We start from the raw sequence: 15,893 nt of genomic DNA on the forward strand, positions 1-15,893 counted from the left end.
GGGGCATAAGTTTATATTCGTGTACGTCTATTGTGTCGTTATATGCGGACGACATGTTGATCTACATGAAGCACCCAAGGGACAATTTAGCGCCAATCACGGGGGAGATTTTGGAATTTGGGACCCTTTCGGGTTTACAGATCAATTGCTCTAAGTCAGAAATACTGCCTCTTACGGCACGGGTATCGCGGGAGGATATTGGGGGTGAGTTTGCCTGGTGCCCACAAGGGATCCGCTACCTGGGAGTTCTGGTATCCACTTCTCCCATTAAGCTATATGAAGATAACTACTTGTCGACGCTGGAAGGCTTGGAACATAAGGTGGATTCATGGGTGTGTCTCCCGATCTCCCAGGCGGCCAGGGTCGCTTTTGCTAAAATGATGATTTTACCTAAACTCCTATATATTTTTAATAATGTGCTGGTCTGGCCTCCCTCGAGATTTTGGGTCCGCACTAGGAGCCTGCTGAACAAATTGATTTGGGCTGATGGTCATCCTAGGATCTCACTGGATATACTCTGCCGCTCATATGAGCAGGGTGGTTTTGACGTTCCAGACCTTCCCCTTCATCATATGGTTGCAGAGGCCTAGTATGCGGCTTGGTGGTGGGCCCCTTCTCTGGATCTTCCTCATACTCGTCTGCAGAAGATTATAACTTACCCAGATAGTTTGAGTGGGTTATTGGGGGGGGGGGGGTGGGATGCGTGCTCATGGTGTCAGGTTGTCAGGTTGGAGGTGCAGCCTGTAATAATCACGCTTCGGGCGCTTGACGGCCTGGCGGATAGGTTGGGCCTGGAGTGTTGGTACTCCTCGGACATGGCCATTTATGGTGTCTGGGGTGTTCCTCTCACTCTGGAGGAAGCTTTCTTGTAAGCAATTTAGAGCTCTGGGTATTCACACATTGGGGGACCTGGTGCTGGAGGGAAGATTCATTACTTGGGATGAGTTAAAGGAGAGAGGGGCCTGGACTCCTATAACGATGTGCCTATATTATAGGCTTAGGGAGACGCTGCGATCTATGTAGCCGGCCTTCGCGGTAGCCCCGCCGATCTCTCCGGTATTGACCTATATAACTTCTACACAGGACAGGAGGAAGGTGATCTCTACGTTATACAGATTAGTGCTGGCTAACACCCCTTCTGTAGGAAGTCAATTCAGGAGGAGAGTTTGGGTTTCTCACTGTCAGATGCTCAGTGGGGTATAGTGTGTACACAAACTAGGCGAATCGCTATGAATACTAGGTTACGTCTGATACATTTTAAGTTTGTTCACCAAATGTATTATTCTCCAGCCCGCCTGAGTGGGTTTTACCCGGATAGGTCCCCCAGCTGTAAGCGATGTGGTATGTCACCGGCTGACTTTATGCATGTGGTCTGGGTATGCCCCCCCCACACAAGCTTTCTGGTCCAGGGTTCAGCACACCATGGCTACTATTCTTGCTACAACTATGCCCGACTCCCCGGCAGTGTGGCTGTTGGCACTGGTAGAATCCGGAACCAGGAGTGAGAAGTGTCTTTTAAGGCATGGGTTTGATTATGGCTAGATCGTTGATTGCAAAAGCGTGGGGGGCGTCAAGAGCTCTGACTGTTGGAGAATGGACTACCTCTATGTCTAGATTCGAGAGACTGGAATTGCAGTATATACAAACACTGCCTCCGAGCAGCAGACCCTTGGATTATTGGAACTTGTTTAGGTGCTTCCAAAAGGGAGAGGGAAAGGTCTCCGGACCCTTTGAGCTGTAATTTGGTGTCCCACTAATGCTTTTGTGAACTCAGTGAACCTGTCAACCAGTGGTGATATATATTTGGGTCAGTTGGAATGCTGTCTGAGGGTAATCTCCTTCATTTTGTTATGATATATTGCTATCCTTTTGCCTTAATGTCGGTACCTTCTAATGTGGGGTGTATGTGCAACTGGGGCTAGTGGGGGTGGTTTGGGTGTTGCAAGGTTTATGGGGTATTTTTGACTGTTTTTGTTTCACTTGTTTATGTATAAATCAATAAAAAAAACAGTTTAAAAAAGCAGGTTTGCCTCAAGAGAGAATCTTTAATGGACAATGTACATTAACCCACAATGATAAGGTGCTGATATTTGATCGAGTAAATTGTTTCTTGGTACTGAAAATTAGAAATTAAGAGCAATGTTCGTTCAGAAAGGAATCTTCAACGGACAATGCGCATCAACCCAAAATAATAAGTGGTGAATGATTGGAAGTGTGAGCAAAACAATAATGAGAAAATAAAACTACACCACAAAGGAATTAGCCAATAAAATTATTATCAAAGTGGAGTCGCAGAAAGACAATTACAAGAAGTCCTAGCATGAGAGTATACCAGGCAGTTGGAAGTGTACGAAACAAGAAGTCCTGGCAGGAGAGTATACCAGGTACCCCGACAATCCAAAGGCCAAAGATAGACATAGAACTGTCTTTGATATTGAGCAAGAGGAAAAGACAAGTTATTGTCAAGAAATTATTAAGAAGAATCCAGGGGAAGGGTGCACCCACTAGATTAAGGAGCTACATCCACAAGAGACTATGTTGCAGTTATTCTTTTTTAACACTTTTGAAAAACGCTGAAGGCCAAAGACATTACACTTTTCACCTTAAGATTTATTTCATTAGAATGTGAGGGTCAAACTAGTGTTTTGGACACAGGATAGTTTTGCTTTGGACACCATCACAGCAACAGATCCTCAGTTTTTGGTTTAGGTGGGGACACTCCTCTAGCACAGGGATAGCCTTTTCCAACCACTTTATTTTCATCAATAAGTGTGTCAGACTTTCATTCCTGACCCTTTAGAAAAGGTACTCGAGAATGAGGGTACATTTCAACATGTTAGAAAACACAACAAATTCTTGCATAATCTTATAATGATCTTTGGTTGCACACCAGGTATGGGGCTTGATCCGTCCTCAGAGCTTTGTCAATATTAAAGTTTAATAATCAAGTCAAGAGGATTTCAGTACCTGGCTGTTCTTTTTCAGCAAGATTGTTGTACCATCGTCGATCTCAAATTCACCATAGTCCCTCAAGCATCGCACCTATAGTATGAAGGAAAAAAAAAACGTAACTGTTGATCTTTCTGAGATTTTAAAAAGTTAAAACCACATGTCTCGGTCCAAATTCACTTTTAGGAGAAAATTTAGGGAGCTTCATGGTGGAGTAGCCAACACGTCTTTATTCAAAAGGTATGTACAGTTGGGTCATATGATCAGATCATTGGGTTGCATAAAAATCAATTGTCCATGAACCTACATATAGTCTGTCATACTACAGAGGTTGATATGATATTAAAACCTGTAATCCATAGCAATTTGATAATGGTTCAATTCTTCTTTTGGCAGACTGCTGCGTGTGACAAGGTCATATCTGAGGTATGTGGCTACGGGTTGGAACAGCCAGGGTGCCGGACCACCACCACCCTCTGCACATTGTTGGTCTTCAACGTGGTACCTAGTAGCTCCCCAATGCCTCACTTCCAACACTAGCCTGGAATATCATGTAGCGCCCAAGACCCATCCATGGTCCTTGAAATAGGACATACATGCAGCAATCAGAAACCTGTGGAGCATAGGAAATTCTGCTTGCAAACATGTGGTCACTGTACATTGCTAATGTTGACACGCAGTTTGCAGAGGAAGGAACAAGTTACTTACCTGTAACTGTTGTTCTCCAGCATGGGTCTGGCATGGATTCACATGCTCATGAATATTCCCCGTCGTCAGGCTGGGAATCCTCGGTAAAGAAAAAACCAGTATCAGTTTCGTTTCTGATCTGTCTTTCGTAGTAGTAACCAATCACTGGTCTCTGCGTCATACTGACCACAGCTAATGACTGCCCTCTACCTAAGCACCGCCTCTGGCAGGCATCTTCAGATTTGGTAGCACGTGAAGTGGCAGTATGACCAAGTGAAGAGCCGCAGAGGGGTAGGCGGGAGGGTTCGCATGTGAATCCATGCCAGACCCATGCTGGAGAACAACAGTTACAGGTAAGTAACTTGTTCCTTCTCCAGCATGGGGTCTGGCATGGATTCACATGCTCATGAATAAAAAATACATAGCAGTACACACATGCACAACCACGGGAGGTGGCAAAGGCTCAACATTAAGCATCACATCAACTCAACATTAAGCATCTTACCTCCTCACCAGGCTCACCTCAGGCGAACAGGTTGCGCAGCACTGCTTGGCCGACCCTGGACTCCTCCCTGGAATCCCGATCGACGCAGTAGAATTTCGTGAAGGTGTGCGTCGACCTCCACGTAGCAGCCCTACATATGTCCAGCAGGGGCACACCAGAAAGGAACGCCGTGGTAGCTACGATCGCTCTGGTGGAATGGGCTCTCGGACGGCCAGGCAGCGGTCGGTTTGCCAACCGATGACAGTACATGATACAGCCGGAGAGCCATCTGGAAATGGAAGCCTTCGAGAGAGCCTTCCCCTGATTGACAGGTCCAAAGTTCACAAAGAGTTGTGACGTCTTCCAAAAACACTTCGTGCGGTCCACGTAGAACTTCAGCGCTCTAGCCACATCCAGCGAGTGCAAAGTCCTCTCAGCCTGTGACGAAGGCGACGGGAAGAACACGGGCAACACCAAGGGTTCGTTGAGATGGAAGTCCGACGGTACCTTGGGCATGAAGGAGGGGTGCGTCCTGAGCACTACCCTTGTGTCGTGAAAAGTCAAGTACGGGGCCTTGCAGGAAAGGGCCTGGATCCCTCCCACCCGTCGTGCGGAGGTGATGGCCACAAGAAACTCTGTTTTCCACGACAGAAACTTCAACGGGGCCGAGTGCAGAGGCTCGAACGGAGGTCCCATGAGCTTGGTCAGCACCACGTTGAGCTCCCACGCCGGGGCCGGAGCCTTCACCGGCGGGAACGATCTGAACAGTCCCTTCATGAACTCTTTCACCAGACGATGAGACCACAAGGACGTCCGCCCCGTGGTTCTGGTGTATCGGGAGATCGCAGCAAGATGAATCTTGATGGACGCGTGTGCCAGTCCAGCTTTGGCCAGCGTCAGCAGGTACGGCAGTACCTGGGGAGCCGTAATCCGTAGAGGGTTAATCTTCTGTGCGTGGCACCAGACAGAGAACCTCTTCCATTTGTGTCCGTAGCATTTAAGAGTCGAGGACGCCCTGGCCTTTGCAAGAACCTCTCTGCAGTCAGCCGGTATGTCGTATCCTCCAAACTCTAGCGCTGCAGGAGCCAGGCCTGCAAGTTCAGCGATTTCGGATCGAGGTGGAGGATGGCGCCTCCCTCCCTGGAGAGTAGATCCGCGTCCACCGGCAGCTTGATTGGCGGGGACGTTGACAAGTCCAGAAGGTCCGGGAACCATTTCTGCCTCGGCCACGCAGGTGCGACGAGGATCATCCTGCACCGTGACCTCTTGAGCTGGTTGACGAGCCGGATTAGCAGTGGCAAAGGAGGGAACGCGTAGAGGAACAGGCCCTCCCAGGGGAACGAGAAAGCATCGCCCATGCTCCTCGCCTGGGGAAACCTGCTGGCGAACCTCCGGCACTTGGAGTTCGTCGCCGTCGCGAACAGGTCGATCTGGGGTGTGCCCCACCGTCGGAAGAGGCGATCCACTAGATCCTGCCGTAGTTCCCACTCGTGGCACGAGCGCAGCTCCCTGCTGAGTGAGTCGGCGATGGTGTTTTGTATCCCTGCCAGATGAAACGGCACCAGAAACATCCTTTGGGCGACGGCCCAATGCCACAGGTCCTGCGCCTCCTTGGACAGTGCTGGGGACCTGGTTCCGCCCTGTTTCCTGATGTAAAACATGGTGGTGGTGTTGTCGGTGAATATCCTCACCACCTTGCCCTTGAGGGACGGAAGGAAGGACCTGAGGGCCCAGAACACTGCACGGAGCTCCAGGACGTTGATATGGAGGGACTTCTCCGTCGGGCGCCAAAGGCCTCTCGCGTGCAGATTTTCGGTGTGCGCTCCCCACCCTTCCAGGGAGGCATCCGTGGTCACTGTCTCCTGGTTGTCTGGGGTCTGGAAGTCCATGCCCGCCGTCAGATGCGCGCGGGTGCCCCACCACCGGACCGCTCGGCGGAAACTCTCGTCGAGTGTGATCCTCTCCTCGAAGCCGCCCGTCGTTTGGATCCAGCGCACGTCCAGGAACTCCTGCAACGGGCGCATCCGGAGCCTGCACATGGGAATGAGGTAGATGCAAGAAGACATCATTCCGAGGAGGGACTTGATGGACCTCACCTTGGCCGCGTCGGAAGCCAACATCCGCTGTACCTTGCCCAGGATGGACCTGGTCCTTTCCTCCGACGGGGAGGCCAGAAGGGACACTGTGTCGAGCTTCGCTCCCAGAAACAGTGCGTTTTGCGCGGGTACCAGGTGGGACTTGGCGTAGTTCACGGAGAATCCCAGGTCTGTGAGAAGTTGGACGGTCCTTGCCGTGTGCTCCACGGCGAGCTCCCTCGTCTTGGCTCGGATGAGCCAGTCGTCCAGGTAGGGGTAGACGTGGATCCCCTCGCGGCGCAGCTGCGCCGCCACCGGTGCAAGGCACTTGGTGAATACCCTGGGTGCCGACCGTAGTCCGAAGGGGAGGGCTTTGAACTGGTAGTGACGCCCTTGGACCACAAACCTGAGGAATTTTCGGTGCCCCTTTAGGATGGGAATATGGAAATAGGCATCCTCCACCTTGATGAATTTGTTCAGACGTCGCAGGTCTAGGATGGGGCGCCATCCTCCCGTCTTCTTCTTCACGAGGAAGTATCTCGAGTAAACTCCGGAGCCCCGAAGCCTCTTTGGGACGAGTTCGATGGCGCCCTTCCTGAGCATCGCCCTTACCTCCAGGAGAAGCTGAGGGACGTGAAGCTCTTTCCTGGCCACGGGGGGGACGCGCGGGCACCTTCTTTGAAACTCAAGCGCGTGGCCCCGGGCTAAGGCGTCCAGCACCCAACGGTCGGTGGAGATGGACTCCCACACGCTGACGAAGCTCGCCAGCCGGCCTCCCACCGGGGTGCATCGGTGGGGGCCCAACCCCACGGTCGGTTCAATCCTGTTTCGACGAGGCTTTGCCGCCTTGACCTCCTTGGCGACGACGGCGGGGTCCGCCGGACTTGCCTCGTCCTCTGTAGGCCTCCTGAGACGACGAGCGGGCCGCTTGACGGTAGGTGGAGAAACCGCCGCCGGAACCTTTGGAGGCGCCCTTGCCTCCGCTGCTCCGAAAGGGCGTCCGTCGTTGCTGCAGAACCCCAAGGGCCCGGGCCGTCTCAGTGTCCGCTTGAATGGCCTGAAGGGAATCGTCCACTGTTTTCCCAAACAGGTTGTTCCCATCGAACGGCATATCCAGGACTCTGGTCTGTACGTCTTGACGGAAGTCCATAGCCTTGAGCCATCCACGCCGCCTAAGGCACACGCCGTTGCCCAACTGGCGAAACCCAGTGTCGGCGATGTCCGTCGCAATAGTGATGGCGTGGTCCGACGCCACCTCACCTTCCTGATGGATCTCCAGGGCATCCGCCCTCTTGTCGTCCGGTAGGAAGTCCAGCAGGGGAGCCAGTTTGTACCATAGCTCCCTGTCGTAGCGGGCCACGATAGCCAAGGCGTTGGCCGCTTTAATCGTCGTCGCTGCAGACGAGAAGACCCTGCGTCCCATAGTGTCCAATTTCTTTCCCTCGCCGTCCGGTGGGGAAGTCGATGTGGAGGCCGCACCCCCCCCCCCGGTTTCTTCCTGGCCGCCGCGGAGACGACGGAGTCCGGGGTAGGCTGTGCCCGGAGGCACAGGGGGGCCGCGTCCGGGACCCGGTACTTCTTCTGGTACCGGTCTCTTCTAGCTGGCGTAGTGGAAGGGTTCTTGAGGAGGGCGAGGCCCTCATTCCAAATGTCGTCCAGTAGAGGCACCGCGAGGACCGTCTTCCTCTTGGCCTCGCGCCGTTGATAAAGGAATCCTTCCTTTTTCTTCTCCTCAGGGCAGAGTTGGAAAAGCTCGGATGCCCTGGCGATCATGGAGTGGAACGAACCAATCTCGTCGGGCGGAGAAGCCCTGGTGGGAGGTGACGACGGTAGATCCTCGTCGTATACCTCGTCGTCCGTACCCGTCGCTGCCGTGTCAGTCCCCGTATCATCCCCTCGGGTGGACGGGGAGGAGGGCTGGACGGTGCGCGACGGCTGAAAAGGAGGTGGAGGGTGAATCCTTCTTTTCTTGGGCGGGGGAACGCCAGAAGGTCCTGGTTCAGGCTCCCCCGACGGGAGAGGTTCCTCCGTCGGCAACGGTAGTCTCGTCCTTATCTCTGAGCATAAGGACTGTATAGCCAACAAAATGGCCACCGAGTTGTCCTGCGGCGCTGGCAGAGGGGAATCCGACGGGCGATCGGCACCCTCGACGATGTCGTCGTCACCTGTGTCGGGATCCATCCCGACGGGCCGGTCTTCTTCCACGCCAAGGCCGTGGCTTAAGACCTCGATCAGCTCTTCCTCCGAGGTTGAAGCTGAATCTACGACGACGCCCTGCCCCCCCCTTCTTCCCCGCCGGGGATTTCACGGGGGTCCTATCGATGGGCACAAAAGAGGACTCCCTCCGAGGTGGCAGGGAGACTCTGAGCCCCGAGGTCGCCACCACTGGTGTAGCCTCCACAGGCTGAGCCAGGGTCGCTGCGACAGTATCGATAGAGGGCTTGGCCGGATGGATTAAGGCCTTCACCACCTTATCCTTGAGGGGGGGGGACACTGCCTCGCTCCCCCTCCGATGGGGCCTTCGAGCTCGACCGGGGCCTCTCCAAGAGCTTTGCCGGGTGCTCGCCCTTCCTCTTACCCGACCCAGAGCGTTGGCTCGTGGTTGATGGTGCCGGGGAGGGTGCGCCCTGCCTGGCGCCCGTAGAGCCCGACCGTTCGGCGCTCCCGGTGCCAGCGGACTCGCGGTGCTTGGCCTGGTGTTGGACCCCCGTCGCCGGGGCGTCCTCAAAGGTCTTAGAAGACCGCTCGGATTTCTTCCTCTTCTTCTCGCCTGACGGGCTCTTCCCTTCCAGCCAGCTGGCGAGACGTTGATGGCGGTCCTTCATGGTCCGCTCCGACATATTGCCGCAAAACGCACAGTCCTTCTCCACGTGCGTCTTGTCCTCATGTAAGCAGTAGAGACAAAAGGAGTGCTCGTCCTCCTTAAAGACGTTCTGCAGCTGGCATCCAGGGCAGACCCTGAACAGCTTTCCGGGCGTCGAGCTTCCCTTCTCCTGGGCCATGTCCGGGCCTGAGAAGCTTCTGGAGTCCTCCAAAGCGTAGCTCGACGAAATCTTCACCCTTGAGGGGCGCAGACGAATCCGACACGGGTCCCCGTTGATCGGATAGAGAGTCGGTGGAGCTTGAGGCTCGTTTTTGAGCAAAAAACCTGAAAAAATAGCACTAACGCTCGAGAGCAATAGCACGAGGATCCCAACACATGAACGTGTGGTAAAAATCTGAAGATGGCTGCCAGAGGCGGTGCTTAGGTAGAGACCAGTGATTGGTTACTACTACGAAAGACAGATCAGAAACGAAACTGATACTGGTTTTTCTTTACCGAGGATTCCCAGCCTGACAACGGGGAATATTCATGAGCATGTGAATCCATGCCAGACCCCATGCTGGAGAAGGATGATTAACTTGCAGGATGTTCAACGCAACTCACACCCCATGAGACAAAGGTGCTTGGAGCCATTCCAATGAGACAACAGATCACAAGTTTAATTCAGCAGCAGTATGCCTGAGTTGTGCTGTCCTAGTGTTGGGTGGCCATGAAGAGAGGTATCCGACTACAAGATGGGGACGGCCTTTTCAACCCAACCCCCTCAGTCTGCAGAGCTGCTGCATGGTCTACAGCAAAAGTAACCAAACCTGAGAAAGCGGTAGTTTGCTCTGGTCTCCGCCAATCAAAATGCCTGTTCTTGTTAGCACACAGCTGTGCTGAACCTCTGATTCACAAGCCCAATTACATTCAAGGGAAGAGTATAAAAGGAGGGTCAACCAGAGGCGAGTGTGGGAGGTAAGAGAAATATGGGGAACATGGTGAGGGGTAAATGGAGAAAGGCGAGGAGAGAGGAAGGAGAGGCATGAGTGGAACGAGGGAGTGAAAATAGAGGAAGAATATACCTAATTTCAGAAGACGCAAAAGGTACAAGTTACTTTCTTACCTGGTAACATTCTTTCGATGGGATGTTACGATGTATTCCACATCTATGACAGGTAATCACCCCACAGCTGTGCTGCTTCAGAAAATGTTCAGCGTCTGCGTCGATGACGTCGATATGCTGTCCGCGAAGGGGCTCCGTCGAGCCGACGTCACCAGATGTTATAAGTAGGACGCACAACGCCCGTAGCCTCAGTTGTAGTTTTTTCCCCAAAACATGTGGCACCAATCTTCTGCCAGAATGACTACAGAAAGCCTTGCGGAAACGAAAGCTGCAATCGCATAAGAAATTCTGTAGAGGGGCAGGTAGGGAGGGAGCGATGTGGAATACGTCGTCGGAACATCCCATCGAAAGAACGTTACCAGGTAAGAAAGTAACTTGTTCTTCGAAGGGATTGGTTCCTCTGACGTATTCCACATCTATGACAGACTCCCAAAGCAGTACCAACATATGGAGGTGGGAAAAGAATTTAGAATTTTAGAATGCCCAATTAAATTGCAGAATAGAGGACCGCCTTGCCAAAGGCCAAATCTTGCCCATGGATAGAATCCAGGGAGTAGTGTTTGACAAAAGTATGGACAGAGGCCAATGTGGCTGCTTCACAAATGTTACGAATGGGAACACCCCTCTGCAGAGCAGTAGAGGCAGCCACACCTCTAGCAGAATGGGCCCGTAAGCCTACCAGAGAGTCCTTACCCGTCAAGCAGCAACATTCAGAAATTGTCAAGATAATCCATCTAGACAAAGTCTGCTTAGTAACAGCTTGTCCCAAACGCCTTCCAGCGTAACCTACAAAGAGCTGATCGTCCACTCTGACCCAGGACATGCTGAGATGTAGAAACTTAAAGCTCTCCTAGGATCCAACCTATGGAGCCTCTCCTCTTCCTTACCAGGATGCAGCGGAGTAAAGAATGTCGGAAGAATGACCTTCTGGCTTAAATGAAATTCCGACACAACTTTCGGAAGAAAAGAAGGACGAACCCTAAGGACAACCCTGTCCTTATGGAACACTGTGAAGGGTGGCTTAATGGATAGTGCCTGCAACTCACTCACTCGGCGAGTGGAAGTGACCGCAACTAAAAATACAGTTTTCAAGGTCAGCAGTCTCAAAGGACAAGAATGTAAAGGCTCCAACAGAGCTCCCATGAGGAATTTTGGAACCAGGTTCAAATCCCAACCGGGCACCTAGAAAGGTGACGGTGGGAACACATTAGTGAGCCCTTTGAGAAACTGAGAAATCAAAGGAATCTTAAAATAAAAACACTCCTCAGACGAGCGCTTAAATATGGACAGCGCCGCCAGGTATCCTTTAATGGTACCCACTTGCAGGCCCTTGTGGGCCAATGAAAACCACAGGAATGGCACATGAAAAAGGATCCACATTCTTAACCCTGCACCAGTCGCAGAACTTTCTCCAACGGCAACGGTACAGGGACTTTATTTTTTGCGGGCCTTCTGGCCGAAAGCAACACCTCCATCCTGTCTTCAGGGAGGTCCCAATCCTTATACCTCAACTGTTCAGAAGCCAAGCATGAAGGTTGAGGGACTTGACCTCTGGATGGAGAACCTGACCCACCCCTCCCGTGAGAGCAGATCGTCTTGGTGGGGAAGACGGCGTGGAGGGCAGATGGACATGCCGAGAAGGGCCGGGTACCATTTTCTCCTGGCCCATGCCGGAGCAATGAGGATCATTCGGGAACCGAACCTCCGTAACCTCCGCAGCACTTGCGGAATGACGGGGCTGGAGGAAACGCGTACAGCAGTGGGAAGGACCACTCCACTACGAACGCGCCCCCCAAGGCTCCTCTTGGAGGAAATTCCGGCAAGCAGAATCTTTCACACTTCCGGTTGAAACTGGTGGCGAAGAGATCCACTTGTGGGGTCCCCCAAAGGGCGAAGATCTTCAGGAGAATCTCCTGAGCCAGCTCCCACTCGTGAGAGACCGTGCTCTGCCTGCTCAGAGCGTCCGCCGCCACATTTTTGACTCCGGCCAGATGAACTGCTGAGATCGAAATTTCCTGCATGGCCCAGAACCAGAGCTGCATCGCCTCTCTGCACAGAGGGAGAGACCCTGCCCCCCTTCTTATTGAGGTAGTGCATGGCCACTGTATTGTCCGTCAGAATCAGGACATTCTTCCCTTGCACAGACGGCAGAAAAGCCTTCAGGGCTAGCCTGACGGCCCTCAGCTCCACAGATTGATATGGAGCCTGGACTCCAACGGAGACCAACGACCGCTGACTGTCAACTCGTTGCCATGAGCTCCCCATCCCATGAGGGATGCATCCGTCACGATCGTCACCTCCGGCCAGGGTAGCCAAAATGGAGCCCCCTTCATCAGATTGCCATTGATGGCACACCACAGAAGATCATGGGCGACCGAGGGCGGCACCTGAACGGGGTCCGACATCCTGCCGGAGGACTGCGACCACTGCAGCTTGAGAGCCCATTGCAGAGATCTCATCTGCAACCTGGCCTCTGGCGCCAGAAGAATGCAGGATGCCATGAGGCCGAGCAACCTCAAGATCTTGAACGCTGGGAGACTCTGGGCATGTCGAAACTTGTGCACCATCTGCAGAATGTGATGAGCCCTCACCTGGGGAGGTGAACACTGCCCAAGGGATGCGTCGAACACTGCTCCGATGTACTGGAGCCGCTGGGTAGGTGTCAAGTGGGACTTCTTAAGTTGAGGGAGAAGCCAGGCTTGAGACGGGAGTGGCAGGTGACTGACAGATGATCTAGGGATTGCTCGGGAGAGCACGCCCTGATCAACCAATCGTCCAGGTAGGGGTAGACGGGAATCCCCCTTTCCTGAGATACGCTGCCACCACCACCATGAGCTTGGTGAAGACCCTCGGGCGGAGGTCAATCCGAAAGGCAGGACCTGAAACTGAAAATGCGAGTCGCCAACCGCGAACCTGAGGTGGTACTTGTGCTTGGGATTAATCGGCACATGAAAGTAAGCGTCCTTGAGGTCTAGAGACACCAACCAGTCCTGAAGTTGAAGAGCCTGGAGGACTTTAGAGAGTTACCATCTTGAACTTGTCCTTACTAAGGAGCTTATTCAAACCACGCAAGTCATGATGGGTCTCAATCCCCAGTCTTTTTTCGGGATCAAAAAATATGGGGATTACCAGCCCTTGTTCCTCTCCGCTACAGGCACCAGTTCTATGGCGACTTTCTCCAGCAGGGATTTGATTTCCTGCGCAAGGAGCGGATCCGGACTCTTCAAAGAGATTCCCTGGTGGATTGTCGTGAGGCCTCTGCCGGAAAGGAAGACAATAGCCGTGGGCTATGATCTCCAGAACCCACACATCTGAAGTAATGGCACGCCATTCTACAAGATGCTGCGCCAGCCTTCCCCCCAACCGGCGAACCATGGGACATGGCCTCATGGCTGAGCTGAAGTGGCTGATGCAGTGCCTGAGGGCAAAGAGGCAACTGCCCGAGCGGCCTTGGCACCTCGAGTACCCTGTTTTCCACCTCTGGTACTCCTACGGTGGCCCCTATGACTTGCAGCTCCCCTCGATCTACCAAAGGAAGAGTAGTATCAAAAGGAACCTCCCCTCCATTGTTGTCCCCTAGGACGAAAAGGCAGAGGTTGGCGAACTGCAGCGCTCAACGACTTCACTGCAGCTTTGGAGGTCTGCAACCTCTCAAGGCTCTCGTCAGCCTTGCTGCCAAAAAGATGTTCACCATCAAAGGGCATGTTGAGAAGCCGGGCTTGTACGTCAGGAGCAAACCCCGACTTCTGCAACCACACAAATCTGTATCAAGGTGCTCGCCGCCATGGACCGGCTGACACAGTCTGCCATGTCCAGACCCGACTGAACGGATTCACACATGGCATCCTTGCCATCCTGAATGAGGGCAAGAAAACCATCACGTTCCTCCCCTTCGGGAATATGTTCAGCCGCCAAAGCCACACAATTCCACAGAGTGTGAGTGAAACGTGCTAAGGCACACACGGAGATGGCTGCCTGTAAAGCCATACCCCCTGAAGAAAACACTTTCTTCGCCCAGCCATCAAAACGTTTGTCGTCCCCATCAGGAGGGATGGTTGGGTACGACGCCTGCTTTGCTGGGGCCATAGCCGCCCGCACCACCAAACTCTCCGGAGTGGGGTGCGTAGTCAAGTAGCAGGGGTCTCTACTGGCTGGACGGTATTTTTTCGGCAACGACTTGCTCACAGCCGGGAGACTCTCCGGAGCAGTCCAAGCCGCCGCCACCCTTCTCTGTAAAGCCATATGAAATGGCAGCACCGGGTCAGTGGGCGGACCTTGGTCCAGGATATGTGTCAGATCATCCTGCAGAAAATCCACTGGTGGTGCAGACCACCCTAAGTACTCAGTCACCCTCGACATGAGTCACCTGTACGAAGATTCAGCATGCGTCCCAGGCTCAGGCCTGCCAAACTCAACCTCCGGGGAGGTATCAAGACCACTGGCGTCGTGCAAAGACTGATGCAGGTCTTCCAACTGGATATGACCAGATAACAGGTCATCAGGAACCTCATCAGGAACCAAACCTTCCTCAGACCCTTCATCCACCTCAGAGATGAGGCTGCAATAAATCCCTGGATGAGGGCACAGAAAAAGGCTCAAATACAGGCCTTACTGACTTCTTCAGGGCCCTTCCTCAGAGTTTCCACTGATGCACGTGGTACCTGCGGTAAAGCCTCCATAAAAGGCGTTGAGGGAGTCGACAAAATCGGCATTGCTGTCGAGCATGGCGCCAATGGCTTTGACACAGGCCTCGAGGGCGGTGCCCAGAGCGTGTCCTTCGACGGCTTTGGCGCCGATGGCGTTGGTGACTTCCTCGGAGGCGGAGCCTCAAGAGAGTCCCACGATGGACATGGCGCCAATGGCGTCGATGTCTTCTTAGAAGACCTCACAGGCTCTACCTGTCTCGAGGGCGTTGAGGACCGGGACCTGGAGCGGGCATGGCTAGAGCGATCCACCTTGTCCGACCGGGACCTCGAAGGTTCCCGGTGATTGCTCCGACCGCCCGTGCCCAGAGGCGTGCTAACGGTGGCCCTAGCGCATTCCTTGCCGGCTTCTCTCGAAGGCGCGGACAGAACGGAGCCCTGCGACTTGAAAATCACCATCATTTCCTTACGAAATGCGGCCCATTCCGCAGGAGAGGAATGCTTGGTAGGACAAGCTACCCGCCGTCTGGCGGAGTCCTCGGACGAGAAAGGTGACCGGTGACGGTGCTTCCGCGAGTGCCTCGAAGAGGCAGAGGAATGGCGGGAACCACTCCGGGACCAAGACCCCTGGACTTACGCCGACGATGCAGAGAGTCAGCCCTCGAATCGTCGGTCGAAAGCCCAGCGGATTTTGACTTTCGGGGTTTGGAAACCCTACCTACCGACAGCGTCTTCTTTCGCTCCTGCAAGGCCTTTGACGTCAAAGACTAGCAATTGTCAGTCATCGGTGGTGTGGTCCTCGCCGAGGCACCAGAGGCAGACATCGTGCAGGTCCGTAAGTGACATCATGGAACCGCAGTCCCGACACTTCTTGAATCCCGACCGCGGGGTAGAAAACGAAGACGACATGATAACTTCACAAGCCAAGTTCGAAGAACCGATAGAAACAGAAGAACCGAGGAGCGCCGAGATCTCCGAAGCGAAAACGTTTGCAGAATAAACGGAACTGAGGCTACGGGCGTCGTGCGTCCTACTTGTAACATCCTGCGACGTCGGCTCCACGGAGGCCCTCGAGGACAGTGTATCGACGTCATCGACGCAGGACATTTTCCAAAGCAGCACAGCT

General features: G+C 53.5%; 1 protein-coding gene across 2 annotated transcripts in view; it reads right to left on the reverse strand.

The window, feature by feature from the left end:
- Positions 1-15,893, reverse strand: part of GINS1 (GINS complex subunit 1) — a 295,885-nt gene that overhangs the window by 35,823 nt on the left and 244,169 nt on the right. For both annotated transcript variants that reach the window (XM_069607826.1, XM_069607825.1), the window contains one exon: positions 2,968-3,042. In XM_069607826.1, coding sequence (XP_069463927.1) covers positions 2,968-3,042 — 75 coding nt within the window. The remainder of the gene's footprint in view (positions 1-2,967; positions 3,043-15,893) is intronic.

Source organism: Ambystoma mexicanum, chromosome 4q (genome assembly GCF_040938575.1).
Source record: "Ambystoma mexicanum isolate Mex_15411 chromosome 4q, UKY_AmexF1_1, whole genome shotgun sequence".
Classification (NCBI taxonomy): Eukaryota; Metazoa; Chordata; class Amphibia; order Caudata; family Ambystomatidae; genus Ambystoma; species Ambystoma mexicanum.